Source organism: Artemia franciscana, chromosome 21 (genome assembly GCF_032884065.1).
Source record: "Artemia franciscana chromosome 21, ASM3288406v1, whole genome shotgun sequence".
Taxonomy (NCBI): domain Eukaryota; kingdom Metazoa; phylum Arthropoda; class Branchiopoda; order Anostraca; family Artemiidae; genus Artemia; species Artemia franciscana.
The window spans coordinates 7,710,359-7,730,122 of record NC_088883.1 but is presented as its reverse complement, the minus strand read 5'-3'; the positions used below and the strand labels follow the sequence as shown (position 1 = coordinate 7,730,122).

The window sequence follows — 19,764 nt, the reverse complement described above, 5'->3', positions numbered from 1 at the left end:
GGAGGGTGGCTTAGGGGGTATGACCCCCTGAAATGTTTGTCTGACCCGTAAAAACGTGTCAAAACAGACATAAACAATTTTTTTGCACTTTTTGACGGTTTTTATATTGTATACCCCTCCATCCTCCTGAAACAAAATCCTTGTGTAAAACACTCCCGAAAAAAATTTCCTGGATACGGCCTCGCAAACAACATTCATATTTGTTATAGAAACCCTCCAGCAATCTTCGCTAACAATATTTCGTTAGCACACGGAAATGTGCTTTCCATTAAAATTGTCAGCCAATAATTAGTAGTACGATGTAAAAAGGGAACAAAAATATGGGGTGTTGAAATTGCCAACACAGTTCAAATTTGGAAGAAAATTTTAAATTACATACCAGTAGAGATAATTTTCTTTTTGTGACGCCCATTTTTCATCAGCTTGTACACTTCAGTTTCATCAATAACAATGATCTCTCGTTCTTGTATGTCGACGTCTAGAGATCTTGGATCAGTAAGACCTGAGGTGACCTCTTGTAATTCCCAAGGCTGGTGCTCATTATAGAGGTGGGGGCTCTTGTTGTTAGATGTCAGAGTAAGCGAGCGAATTTCAGATGAAAGTGTGAAATAGATTGTTTCTTGAATTCCTGCAAAAAAGAAAGAATAAATGGATCCCCTATTTCCTACCAGGATTCATAAAGATAACCTTAAATTTAAAATGCTACTGGCCTTGACAATTTTCTGTTTTACTATACAAAGTAATTGGAATTGTGGGCTCATAATAGCAATTATTGAAAGGATTATATATAAATGTTATCCCACATTTTAAAAATAAAGGATGTCCGACTGACATAAATTCTACTGTTTGATAATCCATGTGGGTCAAACAAAAGCAGGTAGTACGAAAATGAGGCGAGAAAAGATCATAAGTAAAGCTGCAAAAGGAATTAGAATTAGAACTTGCTGGGGGGAGTAAAAAGTGAAGTTTTAGACAAATTGGGTTGGAGGAGGAGCAAAGTTACTAGGAATATCTTGAGCAGATAGACGGGCGCTAGGAGGATCTTTTTCTACATTTCTCCAGAAGGAAGGTTGGGGTAGAGAAGCTTGCTGGGACGTCTCTTCTGCTATCTTGTTCAAGTGGATACATAGTTCTCTTGGAAACTTTCTTTTGGTAGAAAGACGAATGTCAGAAGCCCAGCCAGAGCAAGGACAATTACACTGGATCCACAAATAACACCAAAATTTTCTCAGCTTCAACTAAGGTAAAAAAAAACTAGCCTAAAAAAAAAAACAGCTTCAACTTGGATCAGATTAGTGGACCAATGCTTCGTGATACCCCTACGTATACGTTTAAGAGGTATAGTGGTTTTTCTGCACATCGCAGGGCATGATAAGTTTGTGCAATATATATATATATATATATATATATATATATATATATATATATATATATATATATATATATATATATATATATACATATATATATATATATATATATATATATATATATATATATATATATATATATATATATATATATATATATATATATATTTATATATATATATATATATATATATATATATATATATATATATATATATATATCAACGCCCGTATTTCATTTGCAGCAGCTTACGGATTCCTAATGAGTAGCTAGAACGAAACATTGATTTTATGTAGGACAGAATTTGTAACTGTTGCAAAAAGATCGTCTTGGATGTTTTTTTAATCCCTGTAAAATTGGGCCTGAGGCTGATGTGGTTGTGGGGTGGGAGTAGACTGAACAGAAGGATAAGAAATTGATGCAGATATTGGAAGGTGGTCTAATAATTGAAAGTGAGTAACGACTTTGAAAGTTTGCAGAAGAAACTGTATGGCCAAAGTTCGACATGTGTCTTGAATTGTGTTTGTAAGTGTTATCAATCTTTCGGTAAAATCCTAAGTGAATCATCAAAAATTCCAGGAAAAATAGAAACATGCAGTAACGAGGCATCAGTTAAATTACAGTTAAAATCTCTTATAATAATACAACATTTACCTAAGTGGCAAATCTTTGAAAGGTAAGAACCTAGTTTCTCATATGCAGAAGTAAATAAAAATTCCGATCGGTCATTGCAATTATCTGTCAGGAGATAGACGCTTACAATAACATACTCTTCTACACGAACAGCAAAAAAATCAACCACATGAACAAGAAATGCTTGACCGGCACGAGATCCTAACAAGCACCGCAATACCACTCTAGGGGTGGCCACTGGAAGCGGATCGTTTAGCAGGCACTGGGTATCTAGCAAAATTATCGATAATTTTCAGAAGGCCTCGAATTTTCAGAATGACTCGTCAAAGAATGTCTTGCAAGCACAATCCGCCACAGTTCGAAAGCAAACCTTTTATCACAGGAAGTTTGATTAAAAGTCCACCATTAATATTCCATGAAAGTACAGTTTGCGCAGTAGTAGACAGATCCGTATCATACCGTGGGCTTTGCTAGTTCACTGTTGTAATTGGGACACTTTACACTGTAACAAGTAGGGCTGGCAACTTTAAATTTTAGATAGAACATTTTTTCTGAACACGGAGAGGCACTGTTGGAGGCGTGATTGTATGATCAACAGTGAGAGCAAAGGGTCTCATTGAAGCACTGAGAGGCAAGATGACCAGTTTTATGACACGAGAAACAACGCTTTGGGAGATATACAAAGGCTTGTGTGGAAAGTTTTTCATAGCCAACATTCATAGACACTTTCAAGAACTGATCCAGGTTTTGTTTCGACCTGAAGTAGACCTAGAACACTCGGAACTTTCCACACTGTGAAACTTTCACGCAGTTTGGCATAGAGATTTGACTTAATTCTCATTGTATTCGGGCGGTACGCCTTTTAGGACCCTTGTAAACGTAGGGAATTTCACATTCACCAAGATACCTGTGAAACTGTTCTTAGCATTCTCGGCATTTTTGTTGGCTGCATACACTGACTTAACAACGATTTTCCGTTACGAAGCCGATTTTTTAGTCCAGTTGTTTCCCCTGAGGCCTCGGGCAAAGTTTATCGATAAAGTCATTACTAGCACTAGGTGATGCCAGCTTTACAGGAAAGTTCGTTAGTACAACAGCAATCGTAGGAGTTAGGGTAGGGCTAGTTGTTACGTTGGTATCAATTCTAGCTGGCCAAACAGTGTCCAAATGCATCGCATTCTCTAAAAGTCGTCAAGTTTTTGAGAGAGTACATTAACTTTTGAAACTATAATAGCTGAGACTGCCTCCCCTATTGTTAGGGTTTCAGAAGGCAAGAAGATCACAAAAGTGGAAAATGGCAAGGTATGTTTTGCCACCTGATTTAACTATTGACATATGTCAAATACTACTACTACTACTACTACTAATAACTCACTGCAGCACCAAGCCGCCTGAGGCCAACACAGCTACGCACGCTCCTCCTCCAACCTAATCTATTTAAAGCCTCCCTCTTTACACCCTCCCAGGAAATTCCCATTTCCTTTAAATCCTTATTTATGACATCCTCCCAACCCAGACAAGGACGACCTGCTTTCCGTGTAGCCCCAGACGGTTGGCCAAAAAGGACAATCTTCGGTAATCTGTCATCCTTCATCCGTAGAACGTGGCCTAGCCATCTCAACCTTTCTTTCATTATAGCCCCAGAAAGCGGGATTGAACCACACTTTTCGTACAACCTACTGTTTGAAATACGGTCAGTCAGCCGGGTACCCAGAACAATCCGTAGGCAATTTCTCTGGAAAACATCTAGTAAATTTTCATCTGCTTTTCGGAGTGTCCATGCTTCAGAGCCATATTTGACCACTGTCATCACTGTAGCTTCCAATATTCTAATCTTGGTTTGTAGGCTTATCTTTCTATTCTTCCAAACTTTTTTTAACTGTGAAAAAACACCCTGAGCTTTAGCTATTCTACTTTTAACATCTTCACTGCTCCCACCATCTTTACTAATAATACTACCAAGGTAACTGAAGCTCCCAACCTGATCAATCTTTTCGTTACCTAAGGTCACCTGTTCATCTTCACTTATTCCTAACCTTAGTGACTTAGTCTTCTTAACATTAATTTTCAAGCCTATTTTAGCACCCTGAACTCGTAAAACCTCTAAAAATTCATTCATTTTGCTCACACTTTCATCTAATATGCTTAAATCATCAGCATAATCTAAGTCCAGGAGCGTTCTTCCTCCCCATTTGATTCCATGGTCTCCAATTGCCTTTCCTGTGCTCCTTAAGACGAAGTCCATCAAAATGATCCATATAAAGGGGGATAGAACACAACCCTGCTTAACTCCTGATTTAATACAAAACCAGTTGCTAACCTCATTTCCTACCTTAACCGCAGCAGTATTATTCTCGTACATAGCGCAAATCACTTTAATGTATTTTTCTGGTATACCATATAACGATAAGACCTTTGTTAACGCTGTTCTATCAACAGAATCGAAAGCTTGCTCATAATCGATAAAACTAAGGACCAAAGGTGTTTGACAACGAAGGGACTTCTCAATTATTAACCTAAGAGTGAAAACATGGTCGACACATCCTCTACCTTTTCTAAAACCGCATTGTTCTTCCCTTAAAACTTTGTCTACAGCATGTCTCAGTCTAAAAAGTATCATATTACTCAGTAATTTGCCACCTACAGAGACCAGACTAATGCCTCGATAATTCCGACATTCACTCTTGTCACCTTTCTTATACAGTGGTTTAATTAAGGTTTTCCTAAAATCATTGGGTACTTCCCCTTTTTCAAAAATCATGTTCATAATCTTCAGTAGCTTATTCCTAACCTCAGAGCCACCATATTTAAGGAACTCATTAATCATACTATCAGCACCTGGGGCCTTATTATTTTTTAATCCTTCTAGTACTGTCGCTAATTCTTCCTCACTAAACAAATCTTCCTTCACATCCAAGGTATCACAAACTTTTTCATTTTCATCTATATCTTTTCCTGCAACTGTATCTCGGTTTAGCACATTCTCAAAATGTTCCACCCATCTTTCTTTAACTTTTTCCTTATCACTAATTGTGACCCCATTTCTATCTTTAACTGGGACTAGTCCGGATCGGCTACTCCCTTTCAATTTATTAACATGCCAGTATAATATTTTACTATTATGCCGTCTAGCCGCATCTTCCAGATCCTCAGCAATTTTATCCATCGCCTCCATTTCACATCTCCTTAGTTCATATTTTAATGCTTTCTCCACTTTCTTTACATTCCTTTTGTTTTCATACGACCTATCGCTCAGATAATTCTTATACAAACCCCTTCTACTCTCTATTAAACCTAAAGCTTTTTCACTAATATTCCTAGTTGCTGTCTTAGCACTCTTCCCTAGGACACCATCAGCAACTTCACAAATTGTTTTTCTGAAATTATTCCATCCATCTTCCACATTGTCAAATTTTAAACCCTCAAGTTTAGTACTCAACTGTTCCTGGAATTTTTTTCTCAAATTTTCATCCCGAAGTCTACCAACATCATAACTTTCCGGGAGGGAGTTACTCTTCCGAAATTTCAGCTTTAAATTAACCTTAGACACTACTAGATGGTGATCTTTACTTTTAACATCAATAACGGCACTCCTATACACCCTAGTATCTTGTATTGATCCTGCTAGTCTTCTGTTTACAATAACATAATCAATAAGGTTTGCTGTCTTACCATCACGTGAATACCATGTCAACTTATGGGCCATTTTGTGACCAAACACCGTATTGGTTATAACTAGGTTGTTATACCTACAAAATTGCAAAAGCCTATAGCCATTACTGTTTTCTTTTCCTACACCAAAATTACCTAGGCTAGGATACCATCTATCCCTATTTCTACCAACCTGGGCATTAAAATCTCCTAGCAAAAACACCATATTTCTACCTGGTACCCTGTCTATTTGCTCCTGTAACTGTAAGTAAAATTCATCTGAGTCACTAGTATCTCCATCAGATAGATTATAGATTTATAGATTTAGTACTGATAATAGTACCGTGATAAAAAAAACAAAAAAAAAAAACTCACAGCTTTTCCGATAATCAGATCAATCTTCGCTCCACCAAGCATGGATCTGGTGATAAAGTTCAGCAACGGATTTAAAATAAATAATAAATAAGTACATAATTTATAATAAATAAAAAATCTGAATTTTATATCTCATATTTTGATGGGTCATTGCGCAATCTAAATATCGTAGCCAGGGAAAGTCTAGTATTCGAATCAAAACTAACTGCATTCACTGGAAGCGCAAATTCGAAAATAAGAGCCAGAGATCCATTATTACCTTATCGTCAAGATTTCAGTCAACACAAATCATACGGTAGCAATAGGTGTGAGCCCTGCCTATTATCCTTGCAAAATATCAACACAAGTAAGCTACGCACAACGATTATTTATATAGATAGCGTACCATATCTATCTAATAAGTCACCACTCATTTAGGGAGAAGGTCTGGCGACTTACAGATTTTGGACATTTACGGTTCTACTACTTTTGATGATGTCTTTTATCCTTGAAAAATATCAACACATGTCAGTCAAGCACAACAATTATTCATAACAATCGACAAGACACATAGACCCGACAGTTTGGAATGCATTCCTAGAGTATATAAGGGGATCTGAGAATCTCCCAGAGCTTAAGCGCCGGCTAAAAATGCATTTTTTGAATGATGAATGATCAAGATGGTGAAGCGTATTGAATAAAAGTGGGCGACCCAGAATTTTTCAGGCCTGAGTAATTATTTGAAACATTATATATTTTTTTCTTTTTTTTTCGTTTCTTTTCTTTCTTTCTTTTCTTTTTTTCGTATTTAATGAGTTATTTAATTGATGATTAAAGTAACATGAATGTAGTCAATATTACAGACCAGAACGGCCTTTTTGCGACTAATTAGTATGTGTGTGATATAAAGGTTTAAAATAAAAATGTACCTACCTACCTACCATATAGATGGTGCATATGAAAAGAAAGGGGGACTGAGGGGGGAGTTTCTGTCCCATTCTATTTCATGTTATTGAGGCACTAAATGGTTTATTTTTGAATTGCTTATATAAGATAACGGTTGAATTCATTGTGCAATTAAACAAAAAAAAAGTTTTTTTTAATGAAAGGAAAGAGCGAACAGAAATTACGCTAAAGTTTGACTCTTTCTCTTAACTCTACTTTTTAAAACAGTAAAAAACTTTAGCGTAAAGATATGGGCGTTGAGGAGGAAAAGCCCCTATCATATACGGAGTAATTTCTGTTTGTTTTAAGTTTTGATGTCGCTCCTTACTTTCATATAAAAAACTTGTTTTTTTTTGTTTAATTTCTGGACGTTTTTGAATAAATGCATGTTTTGATTTTGGCTCTCCGCACATAAATAATTAAAACGGAATTTGCATATTAATTTTTTTTGGCTAAATGGCTTTTTCATAGTTTTAATCGGAAGATTCTGAGAAAGAAGGAGCAAGGGAGGAGGCCTAGTTGCCCTCCAGTTTTTTGATTACTTAAAAAGGCATTAACTTTGAATTTTCTACGAACGTTTTCATAAGTAAAAAATATACGTAACTTACGAATTAACTTACGTAGCGAACTTCTGTATTCGTATGATCGTATTGCGTATATGAGGGGGCTTGCCCCTCGTCGATACCTCGCTCTTTACGCTAAAGCTTAAATTTTGTCCTAATTCCTTATGAATGACCCCTGAATCACAAAGGCCGTAGAATAAGTAGTTGTAATTACTAAAAATTCTTTAGCGTAAAGAGAGAGGTATAACGAGGAGGTAAACCCTTCAAATGCGTTATAATGTTTGTTCGTTTTCAGTTTTAATGCTGCTCCTTACATTCAGTAGAAAAAACTTTTCATATTTATTATTTCATTGTTTTTTTTAAATAATGCTAGAAAATCCTGCGCCCCCTTCATTGAAAGTCTCTTCCCCCATGAGAAGTTCCTCCATGGAAAGATCCTTCCATATAACTCCTCTCCTCAAATCTCCCCCCAACAAAAAAAAATCCCCTGAAAACGTCTGTACACTTCCCAGTAACCATTACTATATGTAAACACAGGTCAAAGTTTGTAACTTGCAGTCCCTCCCACGGGGACTGCGGGGAGTAAGTCGTCCCTAAAGACATAGTTGTTAGGTTTTTTGACTATGGTGAATAAAATGGCTATCTCAGAATTTTGATCCGGTGACTTTGGGGAAAACATGAGCATGGGAGGGGGCCTAGGTGCCCTCCAATTTTTTGGTCACTTAAAAAGGCCACTAGAACTTTTAATTTCCGTTAGAATGAGCCCTTTCGCGACATTCTAGGACCACCGAGTCGATACGATCACCCCTGGAAAAAAAACAAATAAACACGCATCCGTGATTTGTCTTATGGCAAAAAATGCGAAATTCCCCATTTTTGTAGATAGAGGCTTGAAACTTCTACAATAGGGTTCTCTGATACGCTGAATCTGATGGTGTGAGTTAAGATCGTATGACTTTTAGGGGGTGTTTCCCCCTATTTTCTAAAATGAGACAAATTTTCTCAGGCTCGTAACTTTTGATGGGTAAAACTAATCTTGATGAAACTCGCATATTTAAAATCAGCATTAAAATGCGATTCTTTTGATATAACTGTTGGTATCAAAATTCCAATTTTTAGAGTTTAGGTTACTATTGAGCCGGGTCGCTCCTTACTACAGTTCGTTACCACGAACTGTTTGATTACCACGAACTGTTTGAAACTGTGGGAAACGAGGCTGTAGAAAGAGGCTGTATCAGTAGGCTAAAAGAAGGCTCTAGCTTCCTTGTATTTAAGATAATTCCTATACACTATAAGTTTTAACGCTGATCTTTATATTCCCTGGAATTGAATTTTTTGCTATTTAGATTAAGTAATAAACTAGTAATTAATTCTACTTAAAACAAGTTGGCTATTGGTTTCCCTTTCACCATTAGTCGATAAAATCCGCAAAAATGGCGCCAAAAACGTACTTTTTTTTCATTATTTTCTTGTGTTTTTGGTAATTAGTCATATACTTTTGATTAGAATTTCAAACAGGCTGTTATTTTTTTTCAAAATAAAAAATAATTGAAGAATTATTTACAAAAAAACGAATTAAAACAGTAAAAAAAAATTAAATCATGATAACTTAGTTGTTTTAATGGTTTGAATAAGTTGTTTTAATGCTTAGAAAAATCTCGTAAGGCAATGAGCAGCTTTCGAAGAAAAAAAAAGAGAAAAAAAGTTAACACAGTAACTGATCAGCTTCACTAAAGATGAAATTATTTTATGATCTATGAAATAATTTGAAGATTTTGGAAATCAATGCTGAAAATGAAAGATAAAAGCAAAATTTTCTACGTTTTTTTATTGCCATTCCTTAAGAAAGAAAGATTCTAGATATGTATTTAGATCTGAGGCTTTCATTTCCCATGGAACTAAACCATTCTAATTACCAGAAGGAAGATAAGTGATTTTAAAGTGATATCCCTTATCAAAGAAGAGAAACACTGGAATCCTCACTTCTCAGGGACTAGTAACAAGCCATTTCTTATTGACTAGATTATTTGATTTCTATAGATTCATGACTTGATTCACTTCATTTCAGGACATCCGAGTTTCGTTCAAGAATCATAAAATACATTTAAAGATGTCCTATTTCGTTTATGGAGGTAGTGTAACATCATTTTTTAAAGGGTACGAACTCTAAGTAAGGAGTCGCGCGGCTTAGAAGTAACAAAAACTCTAAAAAAGGAATCTTAATATCAATAGATACATTAATGGAATCGGTTTATTATGTTGATTCCTTATGTATAAGATTCATTAAGATTAGAGACAAAAAAAAAATAAGACGACACTACATCCCTAAGGTCCAAACCTGCGGTGCTGATCTCCATTTTATAGCCCTTCAGCCAGGAAGTGCAATGGGGGGGGGGGCAACCATCTTGCTCTTTCACACACCCATTAAGATTGGTATTACCCCTCAAAAGCTATGAGCCTGAGAAAATTGGCAAGATTTTAGAAAAAAGGGAAGAACATCCCTTAAAAGCTAAGGAATCTTAATGAAAATCACACTATCACATTAAGCCTATTAGAGAGCCTGCGGTTAGTCCTAGTCCTAGAATATCGGGAGAGAGCACATTCACACGGAAATAGACGTTTTGTTAATAATTGTTGAGAAATCTAATAACTATTCTTATGTGTATTACTTTCTCTTTGGTGACTTAATTTTACGTGTAGAGATGTTGAGGGGAATAGCCCAGGGGACGATTTCATTGGTTTTGAAGTGTCCAAAGGATCTTTCCGTAGGAGGAGGGATCTTCCACCGTAGAAATTATCCATGGGGATTTTTGGCGGGATAAATACCCCTGAGGAATTTTCTTCAGGAGTAACTTTCTACTAGAGTGCTATTTGCGGGAAAAAGTTTTAACGGGTTACGGGGAGAGGGGATTTCCGGCATGATTTGAAAACAATCAGAGATTTTGAGATAGCCGTTTTGTTAACTATGGTCGAAAAATCTAACAACTGCTATTATTTATCTTACTTTTTCGTTGCCGACTCAATTTTCCATATGAAGATGTTAAGGGGAATTGCCCAGGGGAAGATTTAACCGGGTTTGAATTTTCCAGGTGATCTTTCTGTAGGAGGGGGGATCTCCCACGGTGAAATTATCCATGTGGCAGTTTTTGGTGGGATAAATGCTTTAGGGGGGATTTTCCTCGGGAGCAACTTTCTACTAGAGTGCTATTTACGGGGAAAATTTTCAACCGAGGACGGGGGGAGGAGATTCCTGGCATGATTCAAAAAATAATCTGAAATTTAACTTTTTTTTCAAATGATCATTTGCTAAGGAAAAATTTTCAGGCGGAATCATCCGCAAGAAATTTTCCGGGGTGAATTTTCTACGAGAATGGAATTGTCTTGGAGGAATTTTCCTGGTGGTAGGTATTTTACTTGGAAAGAACTTTCCATGGAGGGATTTTAAGTGTTGTCATTATGTTACCAGTGTCGTTATATATTAAATATTAGGAATTGTAATAAACATTTACATTCTTATTTAATACTATGCATCTTTGCTTATTATTTAAAATTCCGATGAATTTTCGTTCGCAATAAACGTTTAATATTAAGATAAACCAAAATAATAGTTTTTCATACCCAACTTATGGAAAATAGTGGTTTTCATATTCGTTTTCTTATTCTTATTATTTTTTATTCTTACTTTAATCTAATGTCCAATTATCAATTCTTATGATCAGTGTCTTAAGGACGTTCAATACCAAAAATATTATTTTGCTAGTTTCAGCGTTTGCTGATAGTCTCAAGGACAAAAGATGGCTTTACATATTTCCACAGCACCACATTTGTAGTATCCAAAGCAATTTTGGTAAAAATTGATGCGGGAACTTAAATGTCCCAACAGTTCGAAAAGCTAACGAGGGGCTAGTTTAAAACAAAGGAAACCTATACTCTCTTACAAATTTATAAGTAAAACGCTGGCTAATCAATGTACTTAAGGCATAAACTATGCACACCCTGTGTCCAGAATGGTCTCAATCAATGCAGTTAGCATAACAAGAAACTTCCGAAGCTGTTAAGGAGGCCCTAGGTGGTCAATCATTTTGATCAAAAGCTTCTGTCAATCGATTGACTCAAGCAGGATTGATCGTCTAGGGACCTGTTTGACGCTTGAGTCAAGGGTTGACGGTGATTGATAGAAACTTTGAATCACTCAATCATCAAACAGTTCGTGGTAACGAACTGTAGTAAGGAGCGACCCGGCTCAATAGTAAACGAAACTCTAAAAAAACAAAATTTTGATGCTAAAATATACATCAAAAGATTCGGATTTTCATGCTGATTTTAAATATATAAGTTCCATCAAATTTAGTCTTTGTCATCAAAAGTTACGAGCCTGAGAAAATTTGCCTTATTTTGGAAAATAGGGGGAAACAACCCCTAAAAGTCATAGAATCTTAACGAAAATCACACCATCGTATTCGGCGGATCAGAGAACCCTATCTACTCCTATCTACAAAAATGTTACCAGAAAACAAATCACGGGTGCGTGTTTATTTGTTTGTTCAGATAGCCATTTTGTTCCGCATAGTCAAAAACCATAATAACTACGTCTTTGGGAATGACTTACTCCTCCACAGTCCCTCGGGGAGGGGCTGCAATTTACAGACTTCGACCAGCGTTTACATATGATAATGGTTATTGGGAAGTGTACAGACGTTTTCAGGGGGATTTTTTTGGTTTTGGGGGTGGGGTTGAGGGGTTGAGGGGAGGGGGCTATGTGGGAGGATCTTTATTTGGAGAAATATGTCATGAGGGAACAGAAATTCAATGAAAAGGGCACAGGATTTAAAATTACTATAAAAAAAACAATGAAAAAATAAACATGGAAAAGTTTTTTCAATTGAAAGTAAGGAGTAGCATTGAAATTTAAAACGAACAGAGATTATTACGCATATGAGGGGTTCTAAAAATACTTTAGCGTAAAGAGCGAGGTATTTAGGAGGAGATAAATACCTCGCTCTTTATGCTATAGTATTTTTAGTAATTTCAACCATTTATTCTACGGCCTTTCTGATTAAGGGGTCATTCTTAAAGAATTGGGACAGAACTTACGATTTAGTATAAAGAGCGAGGTATTAACGAGGGTACAAACCCCCTCATATACATAATAAAATTTAAGAAAATAAAAGTTTGTTACGTAAGTTAATTCTTAAGTTACGTATATTTTTTACTAATTCTTTCAACTTTCAACTTTCAACTTTTTCTTTATTCAATAATAAAAACATTCGTTAAAAATTAAACTTTATAGTTGCCTTTTCATGTAACCGAAAAATTGCAGGGCAACTAGGCCTTCTTCCCCACCCTTTATTCCTCAAAATCGTCTGATCAAAACTAAGAGAAAGCCATTTAGCTAAAAAAAAGGAATTAATATGCAAATTTCATTTTAATAATGTATGTGTGGAGAGCCAAAATCAAACATGCATTAATTCAAAAACGTTCAGAAATTACATAAAAAAACTAGTTTTTTAAACTGAAAGTAAGGAGTGACATTAAAACTTAAAACGAACAGAAATTATTCCGTATATGAAATGGGTTGTCCCCTCCGCAATCCCGCGCTCTTTACGCTAAAGTTTGTCTCTTTGCCACAATTATGTTTTTTAAAACAATTAAAAGCTTTACCATAAAGAGCGAGGGATTGTGGAGGGGACAACCCATTTCATATACGGAGTAATTTCTGTTCGTTTTAAGTTTTAATGTCGCTCCTTACTTTCAGTTTAAAAAACTAGTTTTTTTATGTAATCTTGATAAAAAGCAATGTGTTAGATTAGCTATGTTCGAGATTGAAAGGTTGATTGAAGGTTCGATTGAAGGATGATCAAAGCACACGTCAATCGATTCACGGAAACTTCTGATCAACATGATGGACCGTCTAGGGCCTCTTTTACTCAAAAAGACTCTTTTGTAGCTGATTTTTAATGTTTTCCCAGCAGGCATACTAGATTTACATTTAGGGACTGTCCTCTCCTTCTACTCTGTTCAATAGATAGGGACTACTTAAAAATTTTATGTTCAATAAATAAATAAATCAAATATTTTCTAATTATGTGAGTCTCATTAATTCTCCACCACTGGCACAAAACGAGAGAAGCTATATGGCTTTTATAAGATTTCGGGGATAGTAGGAGCCGACTTTCAGTTTTCTGTCGTTATTCAGATATCTGATCTTATCAAACCTGTACAAGCTATGACAAGACCGCCCAATCAATTGTGAACAGTTTGCCCACACAAAATGAAAAAGCTTGTAATGGACGAGGGAAGGACCTAAACTTGCATAAAAGGAAATTTGTCCCTTTTCTAATGATTAAAATTTTTTGGCCAACGGATAAAAATGTTCTTTTTTCAACGATACCTAACTCTATTTACCAATTTTCAAAAACTTAATTTGGCAGGAAAACGAATTTAATTTTCCTTTTTTGTTGGTTTTTTAAACCTTAGCAGAGCAGAAAAAGACCATACTGAAAATAGCACAGTGAGCATAAGCCAACGTTTTATCTCCTGCATCATTATTAAACTTATTATCCTTAAATTACCTTAAATCACAGCTTGGAGTGAAATAAGGACTATTGATCCTGTTGAATCACTCCTTGTGAGGACAGTTGCATACGTGGTTGATTAGATTCTGGTGCATCCCAGTCAAATATCCACGGTTTGTCACTCCACTCAGCATCCAGATGGCGTTTGAATACATCTGTTGATTCAGCAGAAACAGTGTTCTCCTTGAGGTTGTCCCAGAGGTTCACAATCCGGTTCGAGAAGAAACTGCATCTTTCTCCAGTCCTTGCATGAAGTTTTCGGATTCGTTTTGGGTGTCCTCGTGTTATGTGGGAGGGGTCAATCTCCAGGAGCTCATTTTCTTGATTGGTATTGGTATCATTACTGGCATCAGCATATGAATTAATTATGATTATATATAATATTTTATTATAAATATTATACACTATATTGTACATACCATTATAAATTATGCATTACATCAGACCTGGCGTTAATATTTGACATTTTCACATTCCTCTGCGGATCTTCCCTTTGGTTAGCAAACGCTTTTGGCAATTAGCTAGGCAGTATGAAAATGCTAGACTCAAAATTCAAACGATTAATAATTCAAAGTAAAAATTCTAAGTTTGATTGGAAAAATTAATTACAGTATTTTTCATATAGATATATTTGAAATAGTATTGATTCATTCTTAATGAGTTGGGTTATGACATGTTCAGCTAAATTAAAGGTTATAAATTAAGATAGTCAAAACAATGGAAAAAAGAGAGATTGCTTCCCTATAATAAGCTGGGAAACTATGCTTTTTTTTGCAAATATTTTGAAAAAGTGAAAGTTACTAGTAAAAGTATTAGCCAATCATATAGTTTCTTACATGTGTGTCAGAAAGGGAAAATGCCTTCAAATGACTTACCTTCTGTAAAACAGGAGTGCTTGTCTTGGTGAAGTAAGAAGCCATAGTAGCAGAAGCAGGAATAGGAACCAATGGAATTCCTGCATTTTTGACTACAAACAGATGAGTCCAAGTGACATTCATCGATATCTGAAAAATCGTAACTTGTAATTTTGATAATTAGGTAATTACGTTTCAGTACGTTTGTGCCTTTTAGTTCATAAATAATAACAGAGAGCATTTACATGGGCATCAAAGCAAGATGAGCAGACAAAATTACCTCCTCCCCCAGATTTTTAGTCCAAACTGGAGAAACCTGGCGAAGGTAAACAGGAAGAGTATGTGAAAGCAAAGGATGGCTCACTCTCAGCCCCCAGCTTGACTTACTGGGTAAATGCCAATGAAACGGAGAGCTAATTATGGTGTCTCAACCATTACCCACACTTAATTCACCTCCCTCAATTTCCTAAAAATAAATTTCTTTTGGTACTTTTATTAAAATTTTTTTTACTTTATAAAACGAAAATAACAAAATAGCCCCTGCACCCTAGTTGTGATATATATATATATATATATATATATATATATATATATATATATATATATATATATATATGTATATATATATATATATATATATATGTAAAATATACATATATATATATATATATATATATATATATATATATATATATATATATATATATATATATATATATATATATATATATATATATATATATATATGTAAAATATACATATATATATATATATATATATATATATATATATATATATATATATATATATATATATATATATATATATATATATGTATATATATATATATATATATAAATATATATCTATATATATAAAAATAAGTTGTCTGTGTGTGGATCTGTGGATGGATCAGGTGACGTCATGTTTGTCCGCATATGACGTCTGAATTATTTCACACTAATACAGAATAAGAAAAAAAACTAAAAAAGGTAAAAACTACAAAAAAACTAAAAAGAAAAAAAAACTAAAAAAGCTAAAAAAATAAAAAAAACTAAAAAAAGGTAAAAAACTAAAAACTAAAAAAAACTGAAAAAACTAAAAAAAGGCAAAAACTACAAAAAAAACTAAAAACTAATAAAAAAACTAAAAAAACTAAAAAACTAAAAAAACTAAAAAAACTAAAAAAAGGTAAAAAACTAAAGAAAAACTAAAAACTAAAAAAGAAAAAAAAGAAAAAAAGGAAAAGACTGAAAAATAAAAGAGAAAAAGAAAACTAAAAAAATATGAATAAAAATACAAAAAAATAAAAAAGATAAAAACTACAAAAAAACTAAAAAGAAAAAACGAAAAAAAAACTAAAAAAGCTAAAAAAATAAAAGAAGCAAAAATCTAAAGAAGGTAAAAACTACAAAAAAAAGAAAACAAAATAAAAAAATCTAAAAAAGCTTAAAAACTAAAAAAGAAACTAAAAAAAGATAAAAAACTAAAAAAAAAACTAAAAAAAGGAAAAAACCATAAAATAAACTAAAAACTAATAAAAAAAAATAAAAAAAACTAAAAAACTAAAAAAACTAAAAAAAACTAAAAAAGGTAAAAACTAAAAGAACTAAAAATGAAAAAAAACTAAAAAAAGGAAAAAACTGAAAAATAAAGGAGAAAAAGAAAACTAAAAAAATACAAATAAAAATAAAAAAACTAAAAAGATAAAAACTTCAAAAAAAAACTAAAAAGAAAAAAGAAAAAAACTAAAAAACCTAAAAATAGGTAAAAACCAATAAAAAAAACTAAAAACAAAAAAAGGGAAAAAATTAAAAATTTATTTCATCATAAGTTTTCAACTGACGAAATTACAGACCGGGACATCGGGACACAAATGACGACCGGGACACCGGCACATAGGGAATATGAATGACGACACTCAAAGAGAAAGCGACCGGGACAAAAGGAATGTTCGATTAGCAATCAACAAAGCACCGGGACACAAATGACGACCGGGACACAGGGAGTATAAATGACGACCAGGATATAAGTAAAAAAAACTAAAAAAACTAAAAAAAAGGTAAAAACTACAAAAAAACTAAAAAGAAAAAAAATTAAAACTAATAAAAAAACTAAAAAATCTAAAAATCTAAATAAACTAAAAAAGAAAAAAAATAAAAAAGGAAAAAAATAAAGGAGAAAAACAAAACTAAAAAACGAATGTATATACAGACCGGGACACCGGGATACAAATGACGACCGGGACACAGGGAATATAAATGACGACCGGGACACAGGGACACAACTACAACGGGGACGCCGGGGGGCACAGGGGGATATAAATGATGACCGAGACACCGGAACACATGGAATATAAATGACGCCCGGGACACTCAAAGAGAAATCACAGACTGGGACACCGGGACACAAATGACGACCGGGACACAGGGACAAAACTACAAAGGGGATGCCGGGGGGCACAAGGGGATATATAAATGACGATGGCGACACAGGGAATGGTAGATTAGCAATCACCATCAACAAAGCTCAAGGGCAATCATTAGAATCATGAGGTATAGATCTGAATACGGATTGTTTTCCCATGGACCATTATATGTTGCATTTTCAAGAGTCGGTAAACAATCTATTTATATGCACAGACAATGGGACAGCAAAGAATGTTGTATATTCGCAAGTTTTACGTAGTTAAAAACATATATATATATATATATATATATCTATATTCACAGGTGGGACATAGGGACACAACTACAATGGCGCGTAACTAATATGGCGCGTAACGACTTATGCGCGCGGGGGGGCTTGGGGGGGGGGCGCGAAGCGCCCCCACCAACTAGGTGTTGGGGTGGCGCGAAGCGCCACCCCAACAGCTAGTATATATATATATATATATATATATATATATATATATATATATATATATATATTTTTCCGTAAATCTGTACATCTGAGAATGTATTTTCGAGAGCTCCTTGAGGTTTTTCAACCAGTTGCGAGAAAAGGTTTCTTAAGGCGTTGGAAGTCACAAGAGCAAAATCGAATATTTTTAAGTCTGGTAAACTGAACTTATTGATCCCACCAATGATTCCATCGTTAGGGCCAAATAGATATATTGTTTTCTTGCAGCACTTATAGAGCTTATATATGCAGAAGATAAGCTGAATTTTTCACAGAAAAAGTATTGTGTTTTGGTAAATTATTCTAAATTCCTAAGACATTTATACTCCCCAAGCGCAATTTGCAAATCTAGTGCCTCGAGAATGATATTCATCCCTGAATAAGAAATGCGCTCCTCGAATATTAGCTTGGAGGGTGAAGGTTTGAATATTAACATTTATCTATAGGATAATAACTTCCTTGGTTTTAAAAACAGATTCGTAAGGTAGAACAAACCTGTTATATAGGAGGTGTTCCCAATGGATGTCGGTGCAGGGTCGACGGCCCCCAGGAAACAGGTAGATATTGCAAATTATATATAAATAGAAAACGAGACATATTACTGTACAAACTTGCTGAAAACAAAGGCTATAGTGGCCCTTGCCACCCCCCCCAAAGATATAATTTTGGCGATGCTCATGATACCCTGTCGTCATGTAAACATGTGAATGTGATAATTTATGCCACATGGAAAAAGATTGTCGCAATAGTAAGGGTTATTCTACCCACCCCCACCTCCAGTCCAAATAATAAGGGCATAGACCAAAATATTACTGGGAATCAAGAAGGATTAGATACATACAAAAACGCTGAGAAGAATGGTCTTTGTAGCACCTGACAATCCCCCCTCAAGAAATTTTCTGTCAAGGTTCATGATACCCCGCCTTCCATTTTTCACATGTGTGCCGGTTGGCATGTGAATTTAATCTTTCATGCCGCATAGAAAAATATTTTTGCAACGGGAATGGCTCTGTTAGCTCCCCTCCAAAGCACCAATAACAAAGTCGTAGACCAAAAATATTTCTGGGAATCAATAAGGGCTGGATATCAATTTCTACCAAGCAACAGCCTTATGCAGACTTAGTCTATATGAAGGGAGATGAGATTAAGTCTTACCGCCTTCCCTCGATATACTCTTTTCTATATATATATATATATATATATATATATATATATATATATATATATATATATATATATATATATATATATATATATATATATATATATATATATATATATATATATATACTAGCTGTTGGGGTGGCGCTTCGCGCCACCCCAACACCTAGTTGGTGGGGGCGCTTCGCGCCCCCCCCAAGCCCCCCCGCGCGCGTAAGTCGTTACGCGCCATAATAGCTACGCGCCATTGTAGTTGTGTCCCTATGTCCCACCTGTGAATATCTATACCTCATGATTCTAATGATTGCCCTTGAGCTTTGTTGATGGTGATTGCTAATCGACCATTCCCTGTCCCGGTGTCCCGGTCGTCATTTATATCCCCCTGTTTCCCCCGGTGTCCCCGTTGTAGTTGTGTCCCTGTGTCCCGGTCGTCATTTATATTCCCTGTGTCCCGGTCGTCATTTGTATCCCGGTGTCCCGGTCTGTATATACATTCGTTTTTTAGTTTTGTTTTTCTCCTTTATTTTTTTCCTTTTTTTTTCTTTTTTAGCTTATTTAGATTTTTAGATTTTTTAGTTTTTTTATTAGTTTTTAGTTTTTTTTTCTTTTTAGTTTTTTTGTCCCGGTCGTCATTTATATCCCCCTGTTTCCCCCGGTGTCCCCGTTGTAGTTGTGTCCCTGTGTCCCGGTCGTCATTTATATTCCCTGTGTCCCGGTCGTCATTTGTATCCCGGTGTACCGGTCTGTATATACATT

The 19,764-nt window shown here is 34.9% G+C and overlaps 1 protein-coding gene across 2 annotated transcripts in view; it reads right to left on the bottom strand.

The window, feature by feature from the left end:
* LOC136041082 (vitellogenin receptor Yl-like) overlaps positions 1-19,764 on the bottom strand; it is a gene marked incomplete at its 3' end in the record, with an annotated part of 238,165 nt that overhangs the window by 138,719 nt on the left and 79,682 nt on the right. For both annotated transcript variants that reach the window (XM_065725635.1, XM_065725636.1), the window contains 2 exon segments: positions 380-628; positions 14,968-15,096. In XM_065725635.1, the coding sequence (XP_065581707.1) occupies positions 380-628; positions 14,968-15,096 (378 nt within the window).